This window comes from Protopterus annectens, chromosome 13.part0, assembly GCF_019279795.1.
Source record: "Protopterus annectens isolate FY-2018-M chromosome 13.part0, PAN1.0, whole genome shotgun sequence".
Classification (NCBI taxonomy): Eukaryota; Metazoa; Chordata; order Ceratodontiformes; family Protopteridae; genus Protopterus; species Protopterus annectens.
This window is the reverse complement of record NC_056747.1, coordinates 1,256,172,283-1,256,199,862: the sequence shown is the minus strand read 5'-3', so window position 1 is coordinate 1,256,199,862 and position 27,580 is coordinate 1,256,172,283. Positions and strand designations below refer to the sequence as shown.

The window sequence follows — 27,580 nt, the reverse complement described above, 5'->3', positions numbered from 1 at the left end:
CAACTATTACGATTTGGGGCTTTCATTCCTATCAGGATAGGAGACATCCTTGCAAAAACAGGCTTAAATAGGTTCATACTAGGCTAACTGCATTAGAGCAGTTACAAGCCTAGCCATATTTTTAACAAGTTGCTACAAATGTTAGTAGTTGGGTAAATGAAGTTTAGAGGCAAGGGTCTCACTTAGCAGATATACTTCCTCCATACAGGAGGGACATGGGCACCACCCCAGGAATAAATATGCACTCATCCATGGAAGTAGGCTGTTTGAAGAGGATCAGGGAGGGGATTCATGAACTGAAGCTTGTTCCAGAGTAGTAGCATTCTCTAGGAGATGCATCTCTTGCATGACCTGTTCATGTCCAAGGCTACATTAAGACCCCTGCAGCAAGTAGCCCTCATGCAGTTTGAAAGGCAGATGGTGTAGCATTTCTATCAGGGCCAGGTCAGACTGCCCTGTAAACCAGGCACAGGTCATATCATAACAAGCTGTAGGGGACAATACAGTGAAAGGGCTCAGTACAAGACTTACTCTAATTTCTTGGTGAGAAGCCTCTGCTGTCCGATTACCTCAATGCTGAGCTGCACATGCAAAGGAACATTGTACTCTACTGGTCTGATGAGGGTATAGTACAATGGAATTAACACCCTTGGATTTGGAAGCAATGCTTACACTTAAGATGCGCCACTGTTACAAAGTCCTTAATACTGTGGATACAGTCAAAGTTTAAATTACTTTGAACTCAAGTGCCCAGATAACAGACTAAAGTGTAGACCCAGTGTGTAATTAACAGGCATGTTAGCTTTCCCCAAAGGGAAACTCGCATTTTTTGCATTCAGCTTAATCTGAGATTTTAGCATCAATCATTTGTCTGCAGTATATTAACAGTTGGGGACTGACTGCTGCCGATTTGCAGTCAGCAAGCTGTCACAGGCAATCCAAGTTTGCCTGGACATTGGCTCAGACAGGACACTTGAAATTCCAGTTTGCTAATCTGGTAGATTCTCAATACAAAGTGGAGGACTGTCAAATGTATTGGCTAGTTCAAGACAGGCAGTATGGAGCGTCTTTCCCTTGTCCAGGGTTTTAGTGGTTCTCAAAGTCAATGTACAACAGGCATTATCTACCTTCAATGAATCCCAATTGGGTTGGTTCAAAGTTGTCCTTACGGTCCAAAATTCTTTCCACAGCCTTACAGTTGAGTCTAGTCAAGTTTATGGGACTAATTCCCCAGTCAGCTGATTGTCCCCTTTATGCAGAGGGATTAATGTTGCTGTCTCCATTCCACCAGAACATAGCTCAGGCTGTAGTCAACAGGGATGCAAGTGGGTCTGTTAGGTCACATTCAAGTAGTTTCAAAGGTAACTTGGGATGTTGCCCGGTCCCATTAATGCTATGTCTTTGGCCTTGGAAGGCAGTGATTACTTGATCTTGACAGCACAGACCAAGGAATGGTGGTAGTTATTTTGGGGATAGTGGCAGGGGGCAAGTTTGCTCCAAATCTGTTAGCAGGTTCACTACCTCCAGTTGAGTATGGGGGTGCCACCCACAACCAGGTCAGCTTACAGCTGGGTATTCTCTTTTATATATTTTAGATGTAGTTAAACACCTTGTAATCATCCTTGGCTATGAAGGCTATATTTACTTCATTAGCTTTTGGAGGACTTGCCTGAAGTGTAAAAGATCTTGTCATTTCTGTCAGAGTAAAAGGGAATAGGCTTAGTGGAAGTTTATTTTTATAGCCAGTTTACACTAGGGTGGCTTGTTTTTACAGCAATACCTAGTTTTAACTCTGGTCAGGTACAGCCAATTATAGACAACTGCTTACATGGTTAAACACATTAGTGTTCACATCTGTGTAGGAGTCTTATCTGCATTTGAGGGGGCTTTGAAACCATCACTGGCAATAAATGCTTAAGAATTTCAGACAAATTGAACTTGATGGGATATCTGGTCTTAGACAGAATGAGTGACTTATAGGGAGCAAGTCACATGGGGTGCAATGCTCAAACAAGTACTATGTCCAGGACATTTGAGCCTTTTGTGGGCATCCCAACTAGCTGTTAGAGCATTTTCATACACAGTCCAATAACCTCAGCTAACATGTTTGCGGTACTGGATATTTCCCAGCCAACAGTAGGATAATTAAAAATAGCCTATGAATAAGGTGCTGGGATGATGGCAAGTGATTCCAATAAGTTAATGAATGGAATATGCTTTTCCTGTTTCATGGTGGGGGACCTACAGCTAGCTATGATGGCTTTGCCTATAGTTAACTGAACACTGAATAGCTCAAGAATCACTGAGAAGTCTAGGTGTACTTCTCCAATGGCTACACCTCCTTAGGTTCTCACGTTTGCAGTCTGAACGTATGGAAGGCATTGTAGACCTGCATGGCCAGGGTGCTTTACATGCCTCCAACTGCAGACTGCATCTTCTGAAGTAAGCAGTGCTTCCAGGGAGTGAAGTTTTGGACTCTTGGCATTAAGCAGTACTTTGAGTTTAGAGGATTTTATGCTTGAAAGTTTTTTGGCAGTGTCAAAAATAGGTGCAACAAGGGTGGCCAATGCCTTTGGCAGTAAGCCTAGGAGATGGGTTCAGACCATCTCTGGTAAAGCAGCATGGCAAGCCTACCATGTCTTTCCAAGCTAACAGTGGACCCCTTGGACTGACCAGGAGCCAAGCCAATTATTTTGTTTGTATACTAAAAAGGTAGGCTAGGCAGGATGCGTTATTTATTTGCAGTTTAACCAGGATAGTCCATTGGGCCAGAAGTAGTTTTCAATGGAGTCCTGGGGAGAAAAGCTCCAAATACAGATTACATAAAGATTAGGATACACAGATTGCATGAGCATTAGTGATGTTAACATACAATTTCTGATAATTAGAACAAGAGAGTGTTACAATCAAAGGTAATAATGGCTTTTTTTTTTGATTGAGGAGAGGTTTGTTAGATGCAGTAGGATACAGAGTTACTTGTAAGGAGTTGTATACTGGAAGCAAGCATGAGTTTGCTACCTGGGGTTTGAGAGAAGGAAGAGAGGTAAAGAGTAAGTTACGAGTTAATGTTTCAACGCATCGTCTCTAAAACTGGAGTAAAAAATAATTTATGCCAGGTTGAGTCACTGTCATGACAATTTGCTACAGTGAGCTAGTTCGCCAATTACACCCCCCCCCCCCCAACTCCCAGTGTCCTGGAATACCTTTATGAATACAAAAAATAAAACTTGTTCCCACAGACAGGAAAGGCACTTCACAGCTTGCATTTTCATGATGCTCATTCAACAGAAAAGGTATTGTGAAGGATTCCATCTTCCAAAAAATTCAGGAACATTGCTTCAAATGTTCAATTGGGCTTACCACACTTGGAAGTCAGATTTTATTCTGGTTAGGCATATGGGTACCCAACTTGAGAACCCATAACAACCCAAGGACAGGAACTCTATTTGACCACTGTCTTTTAGAGATGGTGGCATATGCTGTACTGTTAATTGGTCCAGGGTTTCTAGTATTCTTCCATGCCTGGCATACCATCTTTTGTACAAGCCATAGGACAGCCACACCATCTACCTGTGGCCATATGAGCAAGTGTGGCTCATGTAGGCAATGTCATTACATCAGAGGATCACATGTTCAGCCATCCCAGAATTCCTTACCAAAGCAGATATACCTGCACCACCAGTAGGGTGTAGGCTTCCCCTCATCCTGCATGTCCTGTTTTTGCACTGGAAAGGTCTTCCCCCAAGACTGTGGAGTGCTACTGGCAAGCTACCCTACCCTCTGCAAGGAATTTTCATGGTGAACCCTTTTAAACTCAGTTTTACCTGGCTTGGAATGAATTTCGCTTGCTTCAACCTGAAAGACATTAAAAAGTGGAGCATCAACACTCACACCTATGCTTTTAAAGCACATTTAAGCTATATTTAAAAGGATGTCCAAGTTCTTGCAATAGGAATGAGTGGTAAATCATTAAATCCTGCCAAATACTTTGTGTTCTTTTAATTCACCCAACTTATGCAAGTGTAAACAAATACTACAGACATGGTACTGGGAAATAGCTAAACCGCATTAAGTACAGCTATTACACTAAAGTACAGTTATCAAAGGTGCACAAGCAGCTTTTAACTATATTAAAAAAGTCAAAAGCAAGTGAGATGTGAATACTGAAACCATTTCCACCATTAGAGACCAGAGGTTCGTGACCAGGAAAATCCAAGGTCTCAAACACCTATCCTATATAGGTAGGCTAAAAGCTCTGTCCCTCTAGTCTTGTACAGACTGCTCAGAGGTGATCTGTGTCTGGCATACAAGGCAGTCTCAGACCCAGTCTTTATGGAGTTGCTGCATATCCAAGTCAAACTCCACTTGCACAACCCACACTAGGCCTCAACCTTGTCTGACACGACTCCCCCATATGTGGGATAGACTTCCTATGTCAGAGTACCTCACTAGTCCCCTACAAGAGGAACTTAGACTATATAGGCAGCAGAAAATATACCCCTGGGATCCCACGTGTCCCTACTGGACAGGGAAAACAGGTGCAGACTGTGGGAATATGGGTGAAATTCTTGCCTAGGCTTATAACGGCCTCTGGGCTAATAGCCTAGTAGTCTTATGAACCTATTAACTAAAACATTGGATACTTCTCAGTGCATCTAAACTCGTAGCTTATCCCTCTTAAAGGCCACAGGTCCATCACACAAAGTCCAATCCAATAAATTTATGGCTCTACCACTGCATACCTTCAAGCTAAATGCAATAAATTGCAACTCATGCTACTTGGACACTAAACATGCCAATGCTCCCCATTTCAGTACTAAATCACATTTCTGCTCCTCCCTCATCCGTTTTGCCCAATCACCATGTCAGTGTCCCAATAGGCATTTCCAGTCTTAAGGCACTAATCTCCACTTATGCAGTTTCACTTTGTACACTCCATAAACAAGTGTGCTTCATGAAACTGAAAATGAGTGCTGTTTAACATTTTAGACAGTTTCTCCCAGAGCCTCTTCTGATGTCTCACCACTCAACCATTTGTCTCTGCCATTTCTTAGAGTGGTTTACCAGGTTTCAAAGGCTTTACGCATTTTAAACTATCCCCAACCAATAGTACTCTACACACCGAAACTGGTAGTAAATGGGGCAGATGCACTAACAAATCACAAGTAAACTTGTACAAACCCATTTCAAAGCTTTAAATGAATTAAGTCTCAAGACTGGAGAATGCAATACTGTTGTGAAAACTTATCACAACTCCTAATAAACCAATATCAGAGCACAAAGGTTCCTTCAGAAAGTCACAATACAAAGCTTATGGTTTTAAAGCTTCATCCGAGAGAAATCTACAGCTCAGGCAAGACTGGTGCAACCATGCTGGGTCTCAGCCAGCCTGCTCCCAGACCTTCAATCTGCCAAGTGGTGAATAAGTGGAGGGCAACACAGGAAAGGCTGGTGATTACAGCCACTGCTGGCTGTGTGACAAGTGACCACACTTGGGTGAAGAATTAAGCCAAACAAATGCTCCCTGCAAGGATACTTGTGTGTATTAAGTTGTCTGCCTGGATGACACCTGCAAAGCACTCGAGGGGAAATTCACCATTCTTTGAAACCAAAACAGCTTCAGTCTAAATACATCTTGGTCTGTTCAGCAGCCCACAAAAAAGTACCAACATTTAGGCCTACACATGTCCATTACACTCAAAGCCCAGTTATACTTCATATCCTACAGACTGCTATGAGGTGACTGGTCTTGCATTAAAGGTATCCTCTCTGACCCACTGATTTACTGCACATCAGCAAGTCAAATGCATCAAACTCAGTCTAGGGATCTAAACCTCTTCTGCAACATCTATGGAAGAGCTTGGAGAGACTATTTTACAGTGAATACCACTGCTACAGAACAGACTCCCCAACCACATTTTCAAGTACAACTCAGATCTCCAAATGGGAAACAGAAAATATACCTCAGGACTGCCCCTTTAGATTCAGCTCCCCAATACTTATTCCCATGCATGGGTCCCCTCAATTTATATGAACCTAGTTATTCTCATTAGGAACTGACCAAGGAATGGGTCAAGGCCAATCTAAAAATCAAACTGGTATAGGTTAGAGAACACAAAGGGAAGGTGGCTAGGCTTAAATGGCCTACAGCAGCAGCTAGCCTAGTACATGCTTATGACCCTATGGCGTAGGTTTTACTCAAAGCAACTTGCATTCTGGAATATTTTAACAGTTAGAGTAGACCCAAGACACTTCAGCACTGCAGTCTACAAGATGCAAGGGAGCAAATGTTCTACACAAACCTTTCAAATACATTTTAAGACTATGGAGTTGTACCACATGCAATTTAGACATTCAAATGCAAAATTGTATACATTGTGGGTTAAAAACATCCTTTACAAAGCAAGGAATAAAGTTTTAGAAATAAAGTTGACCAATTTGTTTTATGCACTTTAGGAGAGCACACTGGTCTAACTAGGTATTCAGTGGGAATACAGAAAAATAAAAATCACAGACCATCTCATGATTCGCTAAAATGAGCAGTATGGCGGACTGCTAGATCACCTACAGCAATAATTAAGCAGAAACATGTCAAAGCATGTTTACCCTCAATCTCTCCCTCTTGTCTAGGTGCCCACCTTGAGCCACAACCCTCCACATCCTTGATTCCTGTAATGTGGAAACAGTATGCCCCCTCCCCACCCCCAATGGATTAAAGCTACAAGGAAGAAAAATCTCCAACTGGCAGGAAGAAAAAGCGGGCTATTTAACTGCAATCCACTTAGTCAGCTGTATCCCTCCCTCCGCAGGTCTGTTTTAGTCCAAAATCTGTAACCTCCCAATCCCACTGGAGTCAGGCTTTCTGTAAAGGCTCCATATCAGTAACACCCCCTCAGTTCCCCCAATCCTCAGAGGACTGCCACCATTTGATGAGTGACAGACTCCTTCCCATCTGTAAGTTGAGATAACTCACTGCCTCTATCCCATGGATCCATACATCCAGGCCAGTGTTTGAAGATAGGAAGTCCATTTTCTTCCTGCATACATAGTCCAGCAATCCACCATGGCACTATCCAAATCACTGGAAAACAAACATGCACACACATCTCTGGGTTAGTGTGCATGACTAAAGCACAGTACTTTACATGGAACAGTGCCACAGCTTGCTTGCACGCTTTTAAGGCTACCCTCAAAACTGACAACCCACAGCCTTAAGCCACAAGAAACAGAACACAAACTATACCAGATAGCTTCAGCTCAAGCCCTAGTAACCTTCAGAACCCAAAAGCCTGGAGGTCACCAGCATAGAGGACAATCTCAACTTCGTTACTTGTACAGGAGAGACTATTTACAAAGAAGCCAAGAGTGGCAATGGTGTAAAAGCAGAATAAAGGAACAGTCAGCACCAAAGCACATGGAGCCAAGGTAGGATCTGGAAGGAAAAATGGGAAGTTTTCCACTCTGGGGAAAAAGGGGACGACACCCACCTCACTGTTAACTGGGACGACACCCACCTCACTGTTAACTGGAACTCAACTGCCATCTTTTTACCAGTCAAGATATAAAGGACTTTCACAGACATGGACGGATGATCTCAGAAAAATAACTTTTCCAAGAAGGGTCTGGAATAAGCTTCAACTGTACAAACTCAAGAGGTGCACCATTAAGCCCCAAAATGGAATCTTGACTGACTTCCACACGCTGCAACTTAATTTCCCTTCTGCACTGAATGTTTGGCCTTCAAACATACTTCAATTTTCTCCTGTCTGAAGTGGGATGATGAGGAAAACTGAAATCATACCTCACCTGCAACGGTGAACCAAAGTCTAAACTTGGAAAATAAATTCATATTTTGGTGCTCCACCCACCAGCTCACTATACAAACTTCACCCAGTGGCAGAATCTTGAGGAAAAATGCCAGAAAACCTGAAGGAAAACCGGTTACAAAAGATTAAAGATTACCTAGTACTGCAGCTGTTCAGCAAATAGCAGAGCACGCTCTATACATAACTCATTAACCTAGAGCAAATAAGACAACTACACACCCAATAAACTTCACTGGAGTATATAGACAAACAAAAGGGTGGAAAAAATGGAAGCAGCTTTAAACAGACTAGATAAAACCCAGATCAAAAAGAAAAAGCTGGCTGAAGAGATTGCACAAGAGGAATTTTGAAAAACAGACTTTGTGGACAGCTTGTGTCTTTCGGCTTATCCTGGTTAGGGGTCGCCACAGTGGAACTCAGGTCCGCTAATGTTTGGTAGTGGACTCTTACGTGCAGAGTTACCAGCCCTGACGCACAAACTTCAACGAAGGCACGCCCATTCACGCATGCCTCCACACAGAAGACGCTCTAGCTGAGAATCGAACGAGAAGTCTTGCGGTGAGGTGACAACGCTACTGCAGCACAACTACCACGGCATGCAAGGAAAACCAGAGATTTCCTGCTATACCAGAGAAGGTGGAAAAAATTTTATATATACTTGTATGTACTGTTTTAATATAGCTGCACTCTTAAGTTACCCGAGACTTTCATTTAGAGTACTGAAAGCAATACATACAGGAAACCAGAGGCTGCAGTGGTGCAGCAGTTAGCTTTGTCGCCTCACAGCAAGAAGTTCTCCTACTAGATTCTCGGCTGGAGCGCCTTCTGTGAGGAGCCTGTATGTCCTCCCTGTGGTTGAGTGAGGAAGACATGCAGGTAGGTGCGTGCATGGGTGCGCCTTCTTTGAAGGTTGGGCATTGGACTGGCAACTCTGCACTGTAAAAATCCACTGCCAGTCAGTGGACTAGAGATTAGCAGTGGCAACCCCTAACTGGGAAAAGCCAAGAGACAACTTTTACTTACATGAGACACTTGAAAAGAACTGAAGTGAATTTCACAAACTTGGGTTTTCAGGATCTTCAGTGGAATACCTGGGGCAAAGGAAAAGAGATGAATACTTAATGGCAAGAAAAGCTCCAATAGAGAGAAGGATAAAAACGGTAGACTTAGTACCAAGGGGGTAATGGAAAGGGAGTACACTAGCATGTATATGTCAATGCAAACAGATAATGGAGCTTAATTCAGGGAGAATTATCAGCTTTCAGCAAGACCACATTACTTGGTTGGGACTGGAATTTGATTTGCAACATGGTGTCCAGGGGGCCTATTAAGAAATCTACGAAAATATTTCAAAAATTTTGGCGTGGAAGATGTAAATTCAGTACTATGAGTTGTGAATTTACAGATTCCAAGATACAAAACTTGGGCCAGGCAATTTTACATTTCACAGGAACATGAGTATTTAATTGAAGGTAGACACTTACCCAACTATCAGACCATGCGCCAGTAAAATGAAAACACAGGGGAATGAAATGGACTCTGGGAAGAGAACTTTGAGTAATGGGTGGTAGAAATTCAGGTGCTATTAAAGATACAGTAATTTATCCATTCCATAGATTCAGAAGTTGAAGTTAAGTGTGGAAATAAGTGATATGGTTAAGATTTAGAGGGACTGAAATTTAAAATATTGCAAAAGAGGGAATTCCACAGAAAAGGAGCAACTGCAAAATGCTAAACAGAAAAGGAATTACCTTGATATGCTTGAGTTTAGAAAGAATGCTGTTTAGCAACTAGAGCAAAAACTTCACAACTATTCAGGCAACAGAAAGTAGAAAGGGGCTGTCCCCAAGCTTAGGGAGCCTATAACAAGAGATCATGCAAAAATATTAAGAATACTTTTAAAATAAATCTGGGAAATATGGAAATCAAAATGCAAATAGAAATTTTAATAACTATACCAATGTTAGAGGTAGATGCTCAATTACCAACAGGATAGGATACAAATGTATACCCAATAGATAGAAAAGCCCCAGGAAAAGATGGCATTTCCTCTGGAAGCTAGTAGGGTAAAAGCTCTGGGAAAGTCTTAACAGTACTGAGAAATACCAAACTCAGTGTTTGCAACCAATATCTAGAAGGGGGTAAAGACCCATCAGATCCAACGTCACAGGCCCATTTCAATACTAAGCTACAATAAAGTTTGTCTAATAGCTAAAAAATGGCAAAAATACCAAAATTGACAGATATGGATAAACATGGTTTTGAAAAAATGCCACTGTTCGTGGGTCTTTATGCAAAGTAAGACAGTAAGCTGTGACTTGCTGAGCTGGGCAATGGAGTCAACTGCATTCCTTGATAAGGCCAATTAGGATATACGAGGGAGATATGAAAGAGGGTCCTAATTTGCTTAAGCAGAAGCACCAGGCATCCAAATTTTCAGATGTCTACCCCCCCTTTGCTACACTTTCCCCTACAGTACTCCCAGACATCTTCACTTATGCAAATTGAATTAGTCCCCATCTGTAATATTCCTTGCTGAAAACTGATTTCACACAATTTTCTTAATCTCCATTACGGCAGTTTTAGGTGAAGATAAACATGCCAGTAGTGCCTTAGTACTACAAATCTACCATTGTCTTTATTTGCTTATTGGTGCTTCTTTTGCAAGCACTTCTCCCTTGTCCCAGGTACTCTGCCGAATAACCATTCAAAATCTAAAAATTCATATGTTCAGCTCTTTCAAAGTGTTCGGTAGCATAGCTATCTGCACTAAATCCAGTTCACTTTGTTTACCTGCAAAACCTCCGACATCTGTTACAGAAAGCTCTGTACTAAATTATTCCACCTTTTATGTATACCTTTGTTAAATTCTAGTTCCAGCTTGTTACATGCACTGTTTGGTAGATCCAACTTTTAGTTGGTCATACTTGTGCCCATGTCGCATCATAAAATTTAGATCTTTAAATAAAATCACTCCCTAAAACCTATGTAACAATTTTACATCTTCAAATAATGATAAAGTTTCACCCAAGTAGGAACAAATGTTCTAAATGGACAGTCACACTGTCAACCTTTCTTTTAGGTTAACTCAAGCTAAGATGTATGGCACAGCCTGTGCTCCTACCAAAGAAAATGGACTGCCACCAATTTATCTTTACCACATTCTTGCCATGGAGACATGAGAACCAGATACAGAATTGCTATGAAGCAATTACTTGCTAGAAAAAAGCCTTAACATAAAGTACTCCTTTACTTGCTTTTCCTTAAACACTTGAGCCAAGGGCCTTAATATCCAGTCATTCCCCTCAAAGAATGAGAAAAAGCATTCTCATGCTCCTTCAGACTTGCAGTACCTGCATTTCTTAAGGAGAAATCAGGAGTACCTGTTTACAATAGCACCATTACACTTAAGTGAGAAAACCACACTAAATTTTCTAGTCAACTCTGCTCCCTTCGCCAGCATTTTCCTTTGAAACCTTGGAAAAGGAAACACTGGAACAGTCTGGCCTTTACCAGAAAAGCCATCTGTTTCACAGCTCACTATTAAAAAATATTTCCTCCTTAGCATCTACTTGAAAAACATGGACAGGGAAGAATATTTTGAAGATAGCTGGGCACAGCTGTTTGAACCTCATGCCCGCTTCAACATTCCTTGAATGGAGTAAGTTCTTCAAACACCGCCACTTTTAGTACTCTGTCCTACTGACAAGAGGCAGAAGAACTCCTGCTTGTATAAGTGCATCTTTACTACTAAAGGTCTGGGTTGCTTCATCACTGAATCTGAGCCAGTTTAAAGCTTCTTACATTTTCAAGCCTTTTGTTAGTTTGATAAGCATGTGTTTTACTTTAATGAAGTCTGCAGTTGTCTTGTACTGTCATCTATTTTATTAGAATGTCTGGAGGTTTCACTATTTACTTAGCTGCAGAACTCTTCCCACGTTTCCTCACCTTTTGTAGAAGTTTCTCTCAAGACAACTTTCCTGGCATCCAGTGTCCTTTTTAGCCAGTTACAGAAATTTACCCAGTAAATTCCTAAAGTTTACTGACCTTTTCTATAGTTTGTCTTTGCACTGCGAGAGCTATAATTAAGCTGTTACTCAAGGTGCAGCCATCTTGCAAGTCTTCCAGCAAGTTAGCTTTTGACATCAGATATGCTTAGGAAATAGTTGAAAGCAGGAAATTCAGACAAAGCGCAAAACACAATGAAACATTTCAGCTACAAGATTTCAAGTTATGGAGGACCCATCACCTGTGAGTTGCATAAAGCAAACTCATCTTTGAATTAGTTTCCTTTGGACCAAGTGAAGTATCGCACAAGTCTTGAGACTTGCCATCTGCCTACAGAGTAAGCTGACTTAACTGTCACTGGGCTTGTGCATTCAGCTATACCCCCAGCCATAAACAAATATGGCTCAGAATAGGGTCAACTTCCCAAAAGAAGCAAGTCCCATCTGACAGACTGTGCAGCCCAAGTACATTCATCAACACAAATCCAAAGCCTAGGGAAGGCAGCTAAACTGTAAACATTGCCCACTGAAAATCAAAACCGTTCTAGTACAAGAACTTAAATGCAAGGCTTGACTGAAATATGGATGCAAGAAAGTGGGCCATATGCACATGGGATGACTGGTCAAAAAAAAAAACTCGCAAAAAATATGGGAACCAAGAAAAAGTAGGTATAAGCAATTTTACGATAAGGTATTTGATCACTGTTGCAGCAGCCTAAGCTGTGTTGTATCCTGTCAGGGATACAACAGCCAGATTCCAAGCTTCAGGGCACCTTCCATTCAGCACAAGCTAAACTGACTAAGTCAGGTGTGGCTGCTACACCCTTTACTTTTCAGGCTAGAAAGGGAGGCTGAAAACAGGAGGATGTGGTTACTGCAGCAGTGATTTGAGTACTGTTATGGCAAGTTTGCTCAACTGTAGCCTGTGTAACAGTCAGTGCTGCAGTAGCCAAAAATATATGGCTTTATTCTCAGTCCTAAGCTATGGTAAAGGGTCCAGCAGACCCTACAGAATATTCTAGCAAAACCCATCCTACAAGTGGGGAAAAAATCTAGTCTTATATGCAAAGGATCAAGCTGCTGCTTCTAGAATACTTCCAGAATCCAATGGCCCTGTTAGAATGAACCTCAACTGTGCCTTGAGTAGTTGTGGGGGGAGTAACTGACAAAGTACTGCTCAGTCAAAATCCTGAGACTACAGAAGATGTCTAGTTTGGATTAAAGTAAACGGATAGCACTTTAGGCATAAAAGGTCTGAAAGACCCCCCCCCTTCTTGAAAACGTAATTGACCAGTTAAGAGCTTGCAACTCCAATACTATTCTTACAGGAGTCAGAGCATGTTCAAGACTTTTCCAAGTAGAGAACCTCAAGCCAATGTGTGGGTTCAGACAGAAAATAAAATGCCTTTCAAAAATGGCATGAGTGCGCACTGAGAAACCATGAGCAGACCAATTAAAGCCGCCAAGCAGAAATACAGGATTCTAACTTGTACTGCAAAACCAGAGAAGCACAAGTCCTGAATGGATGCAGTTTGACAGAACAGCCTAAGAAGGTATAACAGTCAATTGCAGACTGGGGGATCAGGATGTACCCCTGATCTGACAAGGGTAGATCAGGTTTGTGAAGTCATGGTATTTTCCAAAAGGGAGAATGGTGACTGCCTACCGATCTTCAGAAGTCATTCTAGAAAACAAAGTGGAAGTACAGAGAACATTTCTGACCCAAGGCAAAGGCATGTAACTTCCAAGGCTTCTTGCATGGAATACTAACTGAATTTTCCTACTGGACAATTTAAAGCAAGCAAAGAGATCTACTCTACACCCCCCCACAGGAGTCTTTAGTCCCCGACTCCAAGTTTCCCATGTATATAAGAGGATATGCCCCAGTCCTGCTCAGCTGCCCTCCAGCAAACTAGTTCAGAATTTTAACTGGTATCGAAGATTCCTTAGCACCAGAAGTATCCTTGAATTGTTCCAAAGGAGGAAGGGCTTCAACCCCCCCCCCCAACCTCGACACAGCATGTGCTGTAAAGGCAAGAATTTAGTCCAGCAGACGAGACTAGCCTGTTATAACAGTGACTGACAACACAGAGCCCATCTGTCTGAAGCAGATCTGTTGGACAGAAATGGTGGCTCTGACTGCAGGGGACAAAATCCACTAGTTAGTCTTGACAGCCTGTTCTGGGTAACTTCCCTGCCACCAATTTAAAACAATTTGCTGGACTAAATTTTGTTTTTTTTTTTTTTTTTTTACTGAATTTAATGGAGAGAAGTCCCTTAGAAAATTTAGGTGCATAAAGCGCTTTCTGCATACAGCAAATTAAATTTCAAAGTTCTCTATACCACAAACTTCACAAAATGCCATATTTGACATTTAAGAAAATTGAGAATGCAGACAGGTAAACTTCCTCTCAAACCAGTTTGAGGCAACAGCAGCCCTGGAAAGAGCAGTCTCATTTCAACCTCTCCTCATACAACTGTTCCCATACAAAATAAAGTCCTGGAACTCCGCCTCAAAATATACTCAGACACCTAAACACTTTATGCTCTTGTACTAACCCTGGCTAAACCTTCTTCCCTCTACCTTCCTGCTATGCCATGCTTTTTCACTCCAACTTAAACCTCTACCTAGCTTTCTCCTTTTCTGCCTACTGCCAATCCTACATAAATTATTGCTTATGTAAAAATCAGACATTATTCCAGCTTACACTTAAACTCATGTAAATTTAACTGCTTCATTAATACTCCTGCTATTGTAGGTTATGTAGATGGTTCTGTAATTGAGTCTCTGCTGAAAGTGGGCCACTGGCCCAATCTGACTGCTGGCAAATTAAAATAAAAAATTACTTGGATAAAGCAGATTGCTCCTCACAGGGAGAAACTGAAATGCAGAGGCATGCAGAGTTAACCAAATGTTGGAAAGCTGGTTGACCATCAAGATAGACAAGTACAACTGCAAAAGTTAGTGGAATGTCACTTCTGAAATGTCAAGACGTACCCAGCATTCACCGTTTGGCCATTGTTTACAACTGGATTGGAGATCACACTACAGTGGGGATCGGGAAAGTTACTTTCCTTCACTGTAGAGTAACCCAAGTTGGAATATGTAATTAGCAGGGGGTGCAACCCTGCAAAACGTAGGACATCCAGTCAAGTTGCAGACATGCACTCATACCCCCCATATTTATCAAGCTTTCCAATCCTGAAGAGGAACTGGAATTAAAATGTTTACCAGAAGCTGGACTCGCCAAAACTGCTGGGTAAAATTTAGCATATAAAAAAAACTTAGTGCCACTCTATGGTTAGTAATCTAACAAATGCTTTCCAAGTTTGACAGAACTGGACTGGATGAAAGATTTGGAAATTCATTTGTAACCAGGGTTCTTTGGAGGTCTAGTAGTGCTTTTAGGAATGCTTGAAGTGTAGAGGTGGCATTTTGAAAGGCTGTTTTCTGAGAAGAGCTTTGCGGGCCAGAATCCGACTGCCCCTAGGAAAGTTCTTGGGTGGACTGGACACCTGTGGATGGGAGGGTCAAAGGAGGCTAATTTTTATACCAGTAGACACTTCAATCTTGAAAAATTTAGTCTCCATGCACCTTTTCCAGGGATAAGAAAAATGTACACCCTCTTGGGTGCACTCTTGTAGCTTTTAGAATTGGTAGACGTTTTTCTTGGGGCTTTGGGGGAGAACTCCTAGAACAGTAGCACCCAAAACTGAATAGCATAAAACACTTATCTCCAAGACCCATACATCCAAAGTAATGGGTTCTGAGAGTAGGAATGCCTTCCTACTAGGTGCAGGGAGTAGATAAAGGGTAGTCCAGCACTGTTCCCTAGGTGGGGTAGGATATTTGAATCCAGGCCAGGCTTTTTCCTGTCATTTTTAGTCTGGGCACCTTCCCCTTCCATTACACTTTCCAAGTTTAAGCAGAGCCAAAAGGTAGAATTTATCTGAGGGAAAGAAATTCAGATTTCAGCAGCTCCAATTTCTAAACCAGTTTGCCAAACACTGGTTCGTCGGGGGGGGGGGGTCAAAGAATCTACTTATCCAAAAGGCATTAAGGAGTTCAACTTACTCCGATTGTGTCCTCAGCCAGTCCGTCTCCAAGTGACTTATCCTGTGGCATTCTGTGATGCATTTTAATAATCATATCCAGAGTGTATGTGTACACCAGAAGAGTGACATTCCAATAAGATCCAGGACCTCTTGCCCTAGACCACCTTTGCCTTGGTTTTAAATTGTTTGAGCAGATACTAGGAATTTGTGCATGAACTGGCATTTGAGCCCTCATGGCCCAGGTGGCCAAAGTGCAAGTTCTTACCTAGCAGTCTACTTCATCATTTAGGTGTGTCTGGATGGGTGGACACAAAATCCTGTAGCTGGATCTGTGGACCACTGTTGGCTCCACAACCTTTAAAAAAAGTAGCTAGACCTAGCACAATGATAAATCTTCAGACACTGGTCTAGAAATTGGATGGTTCAGAAGCTCTAAATTTAAGCATTACAGAATTCTAGATTCCAAATGAAGGCCTATGAAGTGTGCCTTCAAATCACAAGTCCTCAAGAGAGGTTGGGGTGTCAGCTGAAGTTTGAGGGAGGTGTTCCACAGGCAAATTCCTCATTGGAGTAATCTCCCAGAAGACATACCTTATTGCCCAGGAACATTCCCGCGGCAAAAACCTTTTGCCATGTAGGGTGGATAGTCCTTAGGACGTCTGGGGGCAGCCAATAGTCCTGTGTAGAGATGAGGCAATGAAGCACTGGACTAATGCAAACCTGAAGGCATTAGATTTGTACACATCAGGTCTTGAAGAGGTTTCATGTAACTTGCAGCCACAACTTCCATATGGTTCCCAGGTATATCCTCTCCCTTGCATAAACCAAAGGAAGACCTTCTCTCCAGCATTCATGTCCAAAGCCACTGCCTGCTCAGTAGCTTCTAAATCAAGGAGATATAGGCCCGAGTCATGGCAACCTCTGAAGGGGTCCATACCAAGAGTGTCAGGACTGTAAAGGCCTCACCAGCAACAAATCTGGTCAAGGCTCTAGATAAACAATCCTGTGCCCCAGTCTCATCCTTCGAACATTTGTTTGGGTATGATGAAGCCTGGGAAAAGGCAGATGCATAAGCATGTGACATGCCCAGCCTATTAAAATCCATGTCGCTGAGGGACAAGCATTTAGTTTTTGAATTAAGACAACTAGAAATTTTGCATTGTGGGCCTATTTAAAACGTAGTCTGCTTCACACAAGATACAACTATAGCAGCCAATTACACATACCCACAAGAGTGCTATCCATTTCACCACGCAAGGATTCCTGTTTTAAGGTTTAATTGCAGGGTGTAGTATCAAATAATTTTACTAGATGCAGGTAAACAGCAGTGCTAACCACTTCACTGTGTATACTCAGACAAGACTAGTTAGGTTAATGGGTCTACATTAGTTGCTTGCGTCAGTGGTAGAGATGCCCCTTTTACAACAGCATCACAATGTTGCCAATGACCAGGAACATAGCCTGTGGTATGGCTTAAGGCCGAGCTTGGGGGCAGCAGCAAGAGCCTACTTGACACTAAGTTACCTTTGATTGACCCAGAATCTCTTTGGTCTCAAAGCACTTGGGGGTTATTCTAGTTAGTATGTTTAGTGTGGGGAGGAGTTGCAAATATAATGGCAGTGTTACACAACTGGACTAGGAGGTCCTATTACAGCAGGTTGGGCAGCCATGTTTTCTAATGTACTGAAGTCCCATAAGCAAGCCTTTACAGGCTGTAGCAGTTTGCCTTCAGCTTCGTGAAACATTTTTAATTTTCATGGAGGAGTTTCTGGCATTACAAGATAATCCAAGCAGTCTTCCAGTGTAAAATTTTAATATCTGATCACCTGGGATTAATCTGCCACTATAGTGCTGGTTGGGATAACCCAATCAATGCATCTAAAATGAAAACAAGATCCTTATTTGGAGAAACTGCTACTCAAATCCTAGACAAACTTGCATAGCAAAATTCAGCATGTACTGTACTTGGAAGCATTAGCAATCCTGGTTCCTGACCAAATGTAACCCTGCCTTTATTCAGGCTTGTAAGTATGGATCCAGTGTCAAGTTAAAATGTTTCCAGAACCAGGGCAGTGAAGACTGAACAGCCATGAAAATTACTCAGCAGCAAGGTAATTGTCCAAGACTAAGACAATGTGACAAAAGCTCAGACCAGTTGCCCAAAATACAGAAATTCAGACTGCTGTGGATTAAAGTGTCTAAGCAAATTTGGGAAAAGAAAAGTAGTAAGACAAGGTCACCCAGCCAAGAGAGATGGCCTGAGCATCTGCAGTCTGGCATAATTGCCAGAGCCAAGGGCTGACCAGAGATTGCAGACACCACAATCCTGTGCAAAAATGGGAAAGTGAAGAGTTACATTAACAGACTTGACAGTTTGAAAGGAATTAGCTGGCAGCCAGAGGTGTGCCTGTGCACACTGCTTTCAAGTAAACAGACCCAAACCTAAAGATGGCCAACACTTAATTGCCCCACTATAGGTCTTAAGCCCCTAAACAGTTCCATGGGACTACAAATATGCTGACTAGAGCGGTCAAATCAACCTCATTACACTGTGCAGCCAGACTTCTATTGCTTGTTCATATTTGCATCAATTCCAAAACCATGCTACACAAGGTATCCTCTTGAAGCACACTATGGCAAAAAAAAAAAAAAAGCTATTTAACTGTCAAGATCAACCTCACCTGCATAACTCCACAAAGTGACAAATGCAGTCACCAACAGCCCAAGGATCCAGTTTACATATTCAGATTTGGTCCGTTTCAGAATGCATCCCAATGTCCTGGTCAAGAATTAAATGCCAAATTATGCAATCCCAAATGTAAAAACCAAATTAGCTATATCCCTGCCTTTAGCAGATGTTAAGCCAGTGATGTCACCCAAAACATGGTGTCATAGGTTTGCCACCAACTTTCAACACCAGTTACCAAAAAAAACTGAATGCACAAATAAAAGAAATGTGACCCTGCACTTACTCAGCAAGCGTCATCAATTGATACCGAATCAAATGCAATGTGTTCCTTTTTTTGGTTCAACTCAAATTAACTATTTAAAGTAGGGTAACTCTGGTGCACTGTTTTAAGCCCAATCAGTACAAGTTCTCTTGCAAGTCAGATTTTCACTTTACAATACATAGCAGACACTGGTGGTGGTGCTGCAGTAGCGTTGTCGCCTCACAGCAAGACGTTGTCCCGTTAGATTCTCAGAGAGTCTTCAGTATGAGGGCATACGTGAATGGGGAGTGCCTTCATTGAAGGTTGTGTGCCAGGACTGGTAACCCAGTACATAAAAAATCTACCAATCATTAGCGGACCGGAGTTCCACTGTGGTGACCCCAACCAGAAAAGCCAAGAGACATACATAGCAGCACACGATTGGACATTTTTAAAATAAATATGTAGAGACTTAATTTCTCTTTTGTTGGGGGGGGGTGACAATCCAGACTCAAGATACTGCTAAACACAGCAAGACACTTGTCCCTACCCCAAGATGGTGTGGTTTGGCCTCACCCTTTTCAAATCATACCAGCATGAGCTGCTAGTCTCAGAGCTTGAGCCACGCTAGAGCTACAAAGCTGAAAGTTATAACATGACAACATCCACTAATGACAAGTTCTTTACCATCTATGCGCTTTGCACTCATCTCACCGGTTCGGATGCACTGTATATTAACCAGTTCTATTTGCTCAGGATAGATGTTTTGCTAAACATTTCCCATTCACCATTCAAAAATGTCCTTCCACCACCATTTTCAGCAGAGCAAGCTTATATCAAGCCTCATTTAAAAGGTTCAAATTCCAAAGCAGCAAACTCCTGTCTTCCCACCTACACTTCCCTTTAAGGGCACTGGCCTAAACGCAACCAATATTTATGCACCATCACCTGCTCTGCACCCAGTTACTTTACCTATGAATTCCTCTACCACTTACTGGGAAGAATAGTTTCTGGAGCATAATCAGTTTTTAGCCACGTCTGCTTGAAACATGCAATGCTTGTGCACCCTCTTGAATACTTCAGCTCTAGTGTGCATGTGATGGGGAGAATATCAGAGAAGTTATGGTGCTACTTTGACATCTACGGTAGTAGACTGTAGGCTAGATGGGACCCAAGGTAGTGTTCTCCAACAGCAAGCATTCCAAGCAAGTAGTTTTAACAGAACTGAAGCTGGTGGCCTGGCGAGGCTAGTTGGCCATTTTGCTTTTAAGAAAGCAGCAAGTGCTAGAATAAGCACTTTGTATTGAACCTTATAAGGCTACAAGACATATTAGGGCAGACTCAAGTACATTCATACCAGGAATAATGCTTTTACCTCAACTAGCCCTGTGATAGATGGGAGATTACACCAGGCCCAGAACAATTGTGTTGCTACCAAGTTTAGGTTGTGGTCTGGCCAATGCATTTTAATGTTGTGGTACTACATGGGAATGTAGTCAGAGAAAACTGAAATCTATTGTGTGCAAAAGTGCATGACTTATTTTAAGTTTACTTCTACTGAACTCAGATCAATGAAGGTATTGATAAAGTCCTTTCTGGACCACTGACTATATCCACTGTACATCTCATTGAAGTCTGAAATCTCCAACAGTGACAGATGGAGACAGAAGTAAAGTATACCACCAAGTATAGTTTTGTCCAAAGAGGACAAAGATTTCATTAAGACTAGTTGAACACCTTTATGGCTGATGCCAGGATCTAGGACATCAATAAATGTGGACCACAGTAACAAATGCTTAAAGATAAACGGCTACAGTTAACAGACCTTTGTCCACTCCCATGAATGCTATTAAGAGCACTTTGCTAGAGACCACAAATTCACCCCCGGGGTGGCACCCATGTCCCTTATGGACATGGGTAGCTGGTGCTGATTACAAATCCAGTTTGCAAGTCCCATTCTGTGAACTACCCAAAAATAGGAATACTTTAACATGGCTAGGGTTGTAAAAGCTCTAGGGCTGCTAGCAAAGTAACCTCCTGTAAGCCCAACATCAAATCAAACTGTTTAGCTATGTAGGAAGAACGTTGAACAAATCTTGCCAAAGATACTGAAATGGGCATAAAGCTAGAGTACAAAATAACTAGTTACAGGTCTAGAATAGATTCAAATAAAAGTTTTAAAAAAAAACAAGGCAGATGTTTGTTGCAAGCTTTATAAACCAAGTTTTTTTTCCAAATCAGCAAAGGACCATCTTCCTTGGATAACTGCCAGAAGCTTTAAGAACCACTGCAAACTTCTCCACTGAGCATACAATAAGTTGAAGACTGTCAAACCAAAGTAACTTCCGCAAACGAATTTCTCCATGATGCACTGTAATGCAAGTTTACCAGAAGTGCCACCACACCAAATTTCACAAAACAGCAAATGTCGTCCCTGAAAGTGGCCCTAGAAAGACTAGCAACTGTTGACCCAACAGCAAAGTTGCATACCCCCCCCAAACTTCACAACATGAAATGTCTAGCTTACCATGGGGTTTAACAGAAGCCTTCAGAAACTGGACTTTACTGAACTCTACACTACCAAAAGCCAGCTGTTAACACGCACATCTACAGCACCCTACATGCACTCAAATCTCCCCAAAAATCAAGATAAATCTGAGACCCCAATCACCACTACCTCTTTAGGAAGCCTCTCCAGACAAACTGGCTACAAAACCATTTATAAAATGTTACTTTTCCAAGTCCCTTGCATTATTTATTTTGGAAATAGATTAGCTCACATCCTGGAAGCCCAAAATTAAAATCAAACCCATGACTACCATAATGGCAGCCGGCATTAAGGCCCAATTCATTAAGACACTGTTAAGAGAACGATCAGAATAACGGATTAAGTGTTTGAAAAGCCTACTTTTAACGACTTGTTAAAGCATTTAAAGTGTAATCAGGGGTTTAGGACCTTGATCTCTTCACCCACTCATATCTGGTAAAGGCCATCTACTGAAGCCACCTGGTACAACCAGCTGCACCACACATGAACAATGCTATCATGAAGGCTCCAGACAGAAGTCAGAGCAGCATTTATGCTTTCCCACATATTCCCTACACTAGCAATAACCCATGTGATAACCTCATCAAGTAAAGGACTTTCCTGGATAAACATGCATCCAGAAACCTTCTCGAATAACCATAATTACAACAAATGGTTCAACTGTTACTTTAAGTCCACACAAAAGTTGTCCAAATTAGGAATACAAACTTAATAGGTGCTAAAGCTCTGCACAATAGCACTCCCAAAACAAGTCCCTTGCAATAAGTCCTTAAAATTTCACTGCAGGTGGAAAACAAACCAGAGACATTAAAACTAGCATTTTGACAGTAACTATCACATAACAGCATAATGCTTCCTCGGTACAGTGTCATATACAAATAGCCTGGGTTCGAAAACTGACCTCATTTACCACTTTTGAAAGTGAACTACATAAATATGCAAATTCAAATCTCAAGACTACCAAACATCCCCTACAAAATTACCAAATCCTCACCTACAGAATCTCCCACTAAAGCCTATATTTTAAAAAGCTTTACTTTAAGGGGTTAATACAAAAGCAAGTATTTACAAAGAGTGAGCACAAACTGCTTTACCAACATTTTAATGATCCACAGCAGGTGTGCTGCTTGTGACCTCCAGCAAACTATTCTGCTACAGGAGATAGCCAAATGTTGCGTGCTGTCCTTACTCTCCAATTGCCACACTGCTCACAACAGAATATGGTGGCCAAGTTAAGCTGATCACTAGAAGCTACCAGTTCCTGACCCCTTTCCCCTACACACCACCCCATTTTCTAACACTGAATATTGTGTCCCCTTATCCATCTTTAAAAAATATTCTATGTGCACTTCCTCTTTTGCACATCACTTCACATATACATCTTATCTTGTAGACGTCTGTGCAATTTATCTTGCTGCTATACATTACTTTGCCAAGTTGATTTTAAATTATGAAAGTCATCTAAACAGATGAGCAAACAAAATGATACCTTAACATCTCAAACAAAATGCACTATTCTGACCTAGGGGCAAATATACCAAATTCAGGGTAAATTTGGTCAGATGACCATCTACCCATCATTGAACATGCACCAAGTGATTTAAAGACAACACTGCTATGGAATGAACTTGGTGCTAAACACTCATTAAAGCTACTTAAAGAACCTGGCAACAGGCTTTAATCTTCAGATATGCACAGCAATGGCAATTCCACTCAGTAAGGTCAGCCCCACAAGTTACAGCAGCATCAGCCTTACAAGTCTCATTTGCAAGGCCACAGACCCCCCCCCCCCAAGTGAGAAGATGGACAGCTATCTGGATAAAAGCACCTGCTTAGTGCAGGTGCAGAAGTACAAAGACCTATGGTGGTCAGTGCCAACACAGTTCAATCTTCAAAAGTGCCAAGATCTCTGGATTTGCAAACTGCAACAGGGACAACTCCACAATACACAACCTCACCAGCAAGTCCAAATTAAATACCCGATGTACTGAATATTGCACATTGTAGCATTTTGTTAGATTACCCCCCTCTAGCACACAATCCTCAAATGACCAATTGTTAGACAGTTGCCTCAGATATCTTCTGTAGCGCAAAGCCAAATCATAATCAAATTTGAGAAATTTAGCAAATTTCCTTGCAACCAAAGCTTAAAACACTGTATTTGTACAAGTTTAGTAAACTGCTCAAAACCACTACAGAAAGCAGAACCAAAAAGTGCAATCTGAAACCAGCCAAAGTTGAAGCTTCCACTACAAATCATTTAGCACAGTATATCCACAAGTATTTCCATTTTTAAAATGTATATATATGCAGTTGATGCAGCTAGTGTTTACCCTTGCAGCTTAATAGTGGGGATGATGTTTCTCATGTAAAGGGAGTGTCCCTTCTCACAAGTATACACTTAGTTCTTTCCAGTTTTAAACCCATAAGAAAAATTCATTTAAATCTTTCGTTTAGCACTTGGGTGTTAACTGTCTAATCTTTAAATGCAAATGCTATACAATTAAAAGTTGCTCGGCTGAATTTTATTAAACTCTGTATGAAACTGAAACTCACCTAGTGTTAAAGTGACATTGAAAATAAAACAAAACCAAATTATACAGCAATAAGCATCTCCTGCCCTAAGTGAACTGCCTTTTCACCATCATGCAGTTCCTACCCCACTGTACTGGATCATGCCCTACCACCTTAAATGTTTTTGCAGCGCCTTCAGATCAGGAGATTCTAGTGTCTTACCATAGCAAGAAAATTTAGCCTATTTTTGATTTACAGGATTTTATTGCAAGTCCACTGGTCTTTCACAAGCACTTAAATTCAGTTACAATAGCAAAAGCTTACAAGGTTTTGTGAAAAGACCAATCAAGTAACTAAAAACCACAGGAAGAAATACTAAACTCTACATATAAAAAAAGCAGATTTTACAGGTACAGAAGTTTGACACTGTACATTTTGCATCTAATAAAACTGGGACAATAATATTTCAAACTGTACATAAAGGCAGAAGCAAACATGGTACACAGGTATAAAGACAAAAAACATTAAACCATACAGTCAAAGCAACACTAAGTATGTAGTACTTAAATTACAAAGTGTACATAAAATGTCCACTCTTAGAAGGGACAGTTGAGCAGAAGTAAGGGGGAATAAGCAACAGGACTTACGGAAGGACTGACAGTTGAGAGAAAAGGAAATGAGAAACTAGGCTTGCCAGATACAGGGAGGCCAACCAGCTGAAAGTTAAGGAAAGAAATGTTTGACCTGGGTGCAGAGGATGGCAAATCTGTTCTAGCCTGACTAGTCAGTTACAAATCCAACAGGCTAGTAGGTGCAGTTTTAAAGATTTATTAAACAGGGTTAAGGACTTAGTGGCTTATGTTAGTGGGCAAGGAGTTCCACATTTTGGAAATTAAATTAAAATACAAAGTTCCTGCAGAATTGATGGCTTTAGTGACTTGCAGGAGGCTTTCATTTCAGCAAAGGAAGAGAAAGACCATCCACTAAACTCAACTTCAAGAGTTGCAGAGGAACTTTGTCTACACTTGCACGACATGAGACAAATGCATAGTCAGGACCTCAGGCTACTGTAAACAGGTGTGAAAGTCTTCATTAGGGAGGTTGATAACTTACACCGATTCACAGCTGTTTCTAACAACTCTGCTTTTCAGAGCAATTAAGTCAATGGTTCAAATGCAGTTGTCACCTCTTGACAAATTTACACAAGCAGCATCAGTACTGAAATGCTAAACTTTCAACTTTGTTTACACTACACATTTTAAAATGACATTACAGTAAAGATTTCAGACACTTGAGAAAAGTCAGAAAATATTTTCTTGCAAAGTATCGCATTCACCAAAGTGGAGGGTGAGGGGATGACTACTCATCTTGGACTACAAAGACACTTTACACAAATGCCTGCAATTCAACAGATTACAGCTGCACAATTCCTTAGTACACTGTAAAACAAAACCCGAGACAAGTGAGCCCCCCCCCCCCTAAAAAAGCAGCCCTGTTACAGAAGGCATACAAGAGGCCATCCAAGAAATTAGTCCCATTACAGAAGGTATACAATATGACACTAATCCCATTATGTCAATGGCACAGGAATACACAGCTACTAATGTCTTTCATAACTCAAAAGCAGACTTGAAATGGTGAAAAAGGCTTGAAAAACAAGGTCACGTTGATATATCAAGCCCCACTGATGGGCATTTTGCAGAAAACAATTCTATAAGTGGTAGTTTACCTAAAGCACAATGCCATATTTTCTTAGAAAAAAACTGAACTGCAGCTGTTCGAAACCAAGATTACACAGGAGAAAGTGGACATGCCTACATACTCATACCGGCAATGAATGCAACTAGAGTAACTCAGGAATGGCATTTTGTACTGAAAGAATAATCAAAAAGCAACAGTGCAAGCCTTGTTAACTACCTAAGGCACCATGCAATTATAAATACCTTCGTGAACACGGTCAAGATTGCAAATGTTACCTGGGACACAGACTAAGGAAAATACATTTGTACTCCCTGCAACTTAACTAAGTCCTACTTCAGGCAAATACAAACAAAAATGCCACAGCAGCGTATGTGGTTGCGCTACAGAAATTACTAAATTAGCATCTAGTAAACGATCCATTACAAATGGGGACAGCTACTCTTCCCCCGAAAAATCATAAGTATAAGACACAACTACCCCCCTAATAAAATCCTATACAATATGATAAAGCACTATGCATCATGGATTAGTAACTATGAATCAAGCTACTACAGAACAGTTTCAAAATCAAAACATTCAGTCTGATAAAATGCACGATTCAATGATCCAAAAATGTTGAAACATCTGTTAAGCAAAACTGATCCCACGCCCAAACTCCACATGGCCAAGGCCTGTGCAGCATTGCAAAAACCGGCCAATCGGTGCCTGCCAAGGCCTGCGCCGGGGCAGCTTTGCAAAAACCGACCAATCCATGCCTGCCACTCCCTCTCGCTCATTGGCACACAGCATTCGCGGCGCGACAGACGCTTCATAGTATTGGTGAACAGAGCCGTCACTCCATGGGAACCTGAGTTAACTGCGCCCTAGCAATCGTTTCAATGAGGCCGTTTGGAACGCAGTTTCCATGAATTGAGAGGTTGAGATCAGTAGTTTATTAGTAATACTCAAAATACTCTAAACTTTTCACACTAGGAACATACGTAACAGAGCCTAACCTACAGCTCCCTGCTTTTTCAAGCCAATTACGGTACCCTTCCAAAAAGTATCACCCCCTCCAATACTCACCAGATTCTCAACAGCTGCATGCTCCAGGAACTTCTGCGCCGCCTCCAATTCATTGCGGTCTGCAGAACAAAAATACCAAAATTCAACAAGTTAATAATCACCAAAGATTGTAGACGCACACACACCAAACTTTGGTTGGAACAGCCCTTTAACTTACATTAAGCCTAAAACTATAGCCTCCCCGAGTTTACGTTAGTCTTAACACCCTATGCGCGCTAACAATTCGTGAAAAAATAAATCCAACCACCGTGCACAAGCCCTAGACCCAAAAACCCTACAGCCTATATAAAACAAATAAGACACTACTTTCAGCTACATACAGGCCTCCTCCTGACTCCACCCAAACAGTTCTGAACCCAAACCTAGTACCCCTCCAATGATCCCCAATAGATTAGAGAATAACTCCCGCCTAGGGAGCCACTCCTTACCGGGAGATACCGTTTTTTCTAGAATAGCAATAAGCTCCATGTTTATTCCCTGTGTTTTTTAACTGCCTTAAGTACACCTTCTTAACACTGTCACCGCGTTTCAATCGCTGCCACAAATACCGTTCCAAGCACACCCGTCTTCCCCAGGCCTCCGCTCGCGCTCCCTCAACAGCGGAAGCAGAGGATCACAGAAACCCTGTACGCAGGGCCGCGAGAAGTAAAAGAAACAAGAACCGCGCTTGCTCCAAAAGACACGTAATATACAGCGTAAGTTCCCTCAAGACGTCTACACCCAAAGGCTGCACTGATTGGGTGAGTTGAGGAAAGGCGCCCAAAGTTTATCGGCTTGAGTCCTGCGCTTATGTACGGCAGGGGTGGGGTTAGACTCTTCAAGTGCAATGTGTGTGTATTACAGAGGAAGTATCGATACATTTTCTGTAAATTATTAAGTAATGTTTATTTAGTATATATCATGGACAGAAAGTCCTGATTTGTGCACTCGTAT

General features: G+C 41.6%; 1 protein-coding gene across 1 annotated transcript in view; it reads right to left on the bottom strand.

The window, feature by feature from the left end:
- The window catches only part of KPNB1 (karyopherin subunit beta 1), a 2,271,876-nt gene extending 2,244,558 nt beyond the window's left edge, over window positions 1-27,318 (bottom strand). The window contains exons 1-2 of the mRNA XM_044055271.1: window positions 27,076-27,318; window positions 26,648-26,706 (exon numbers count right to left, since the gene is read on the bottom strand). Coding sequence (XP_043911206.1) covers window positions 26,648-26,706; window positions 27,076-27,115 — 99 coding nt within the window. The 5' untranslated portion in view covers window positions 27,116-27,318. The remainder of the gene's footprint in view (window positions 1-26,647; window positions 26,707-27,075) is intronic.
- Between the last annotated feature and the right edge of the window lie 262 nt (window positions 27,319-27,580).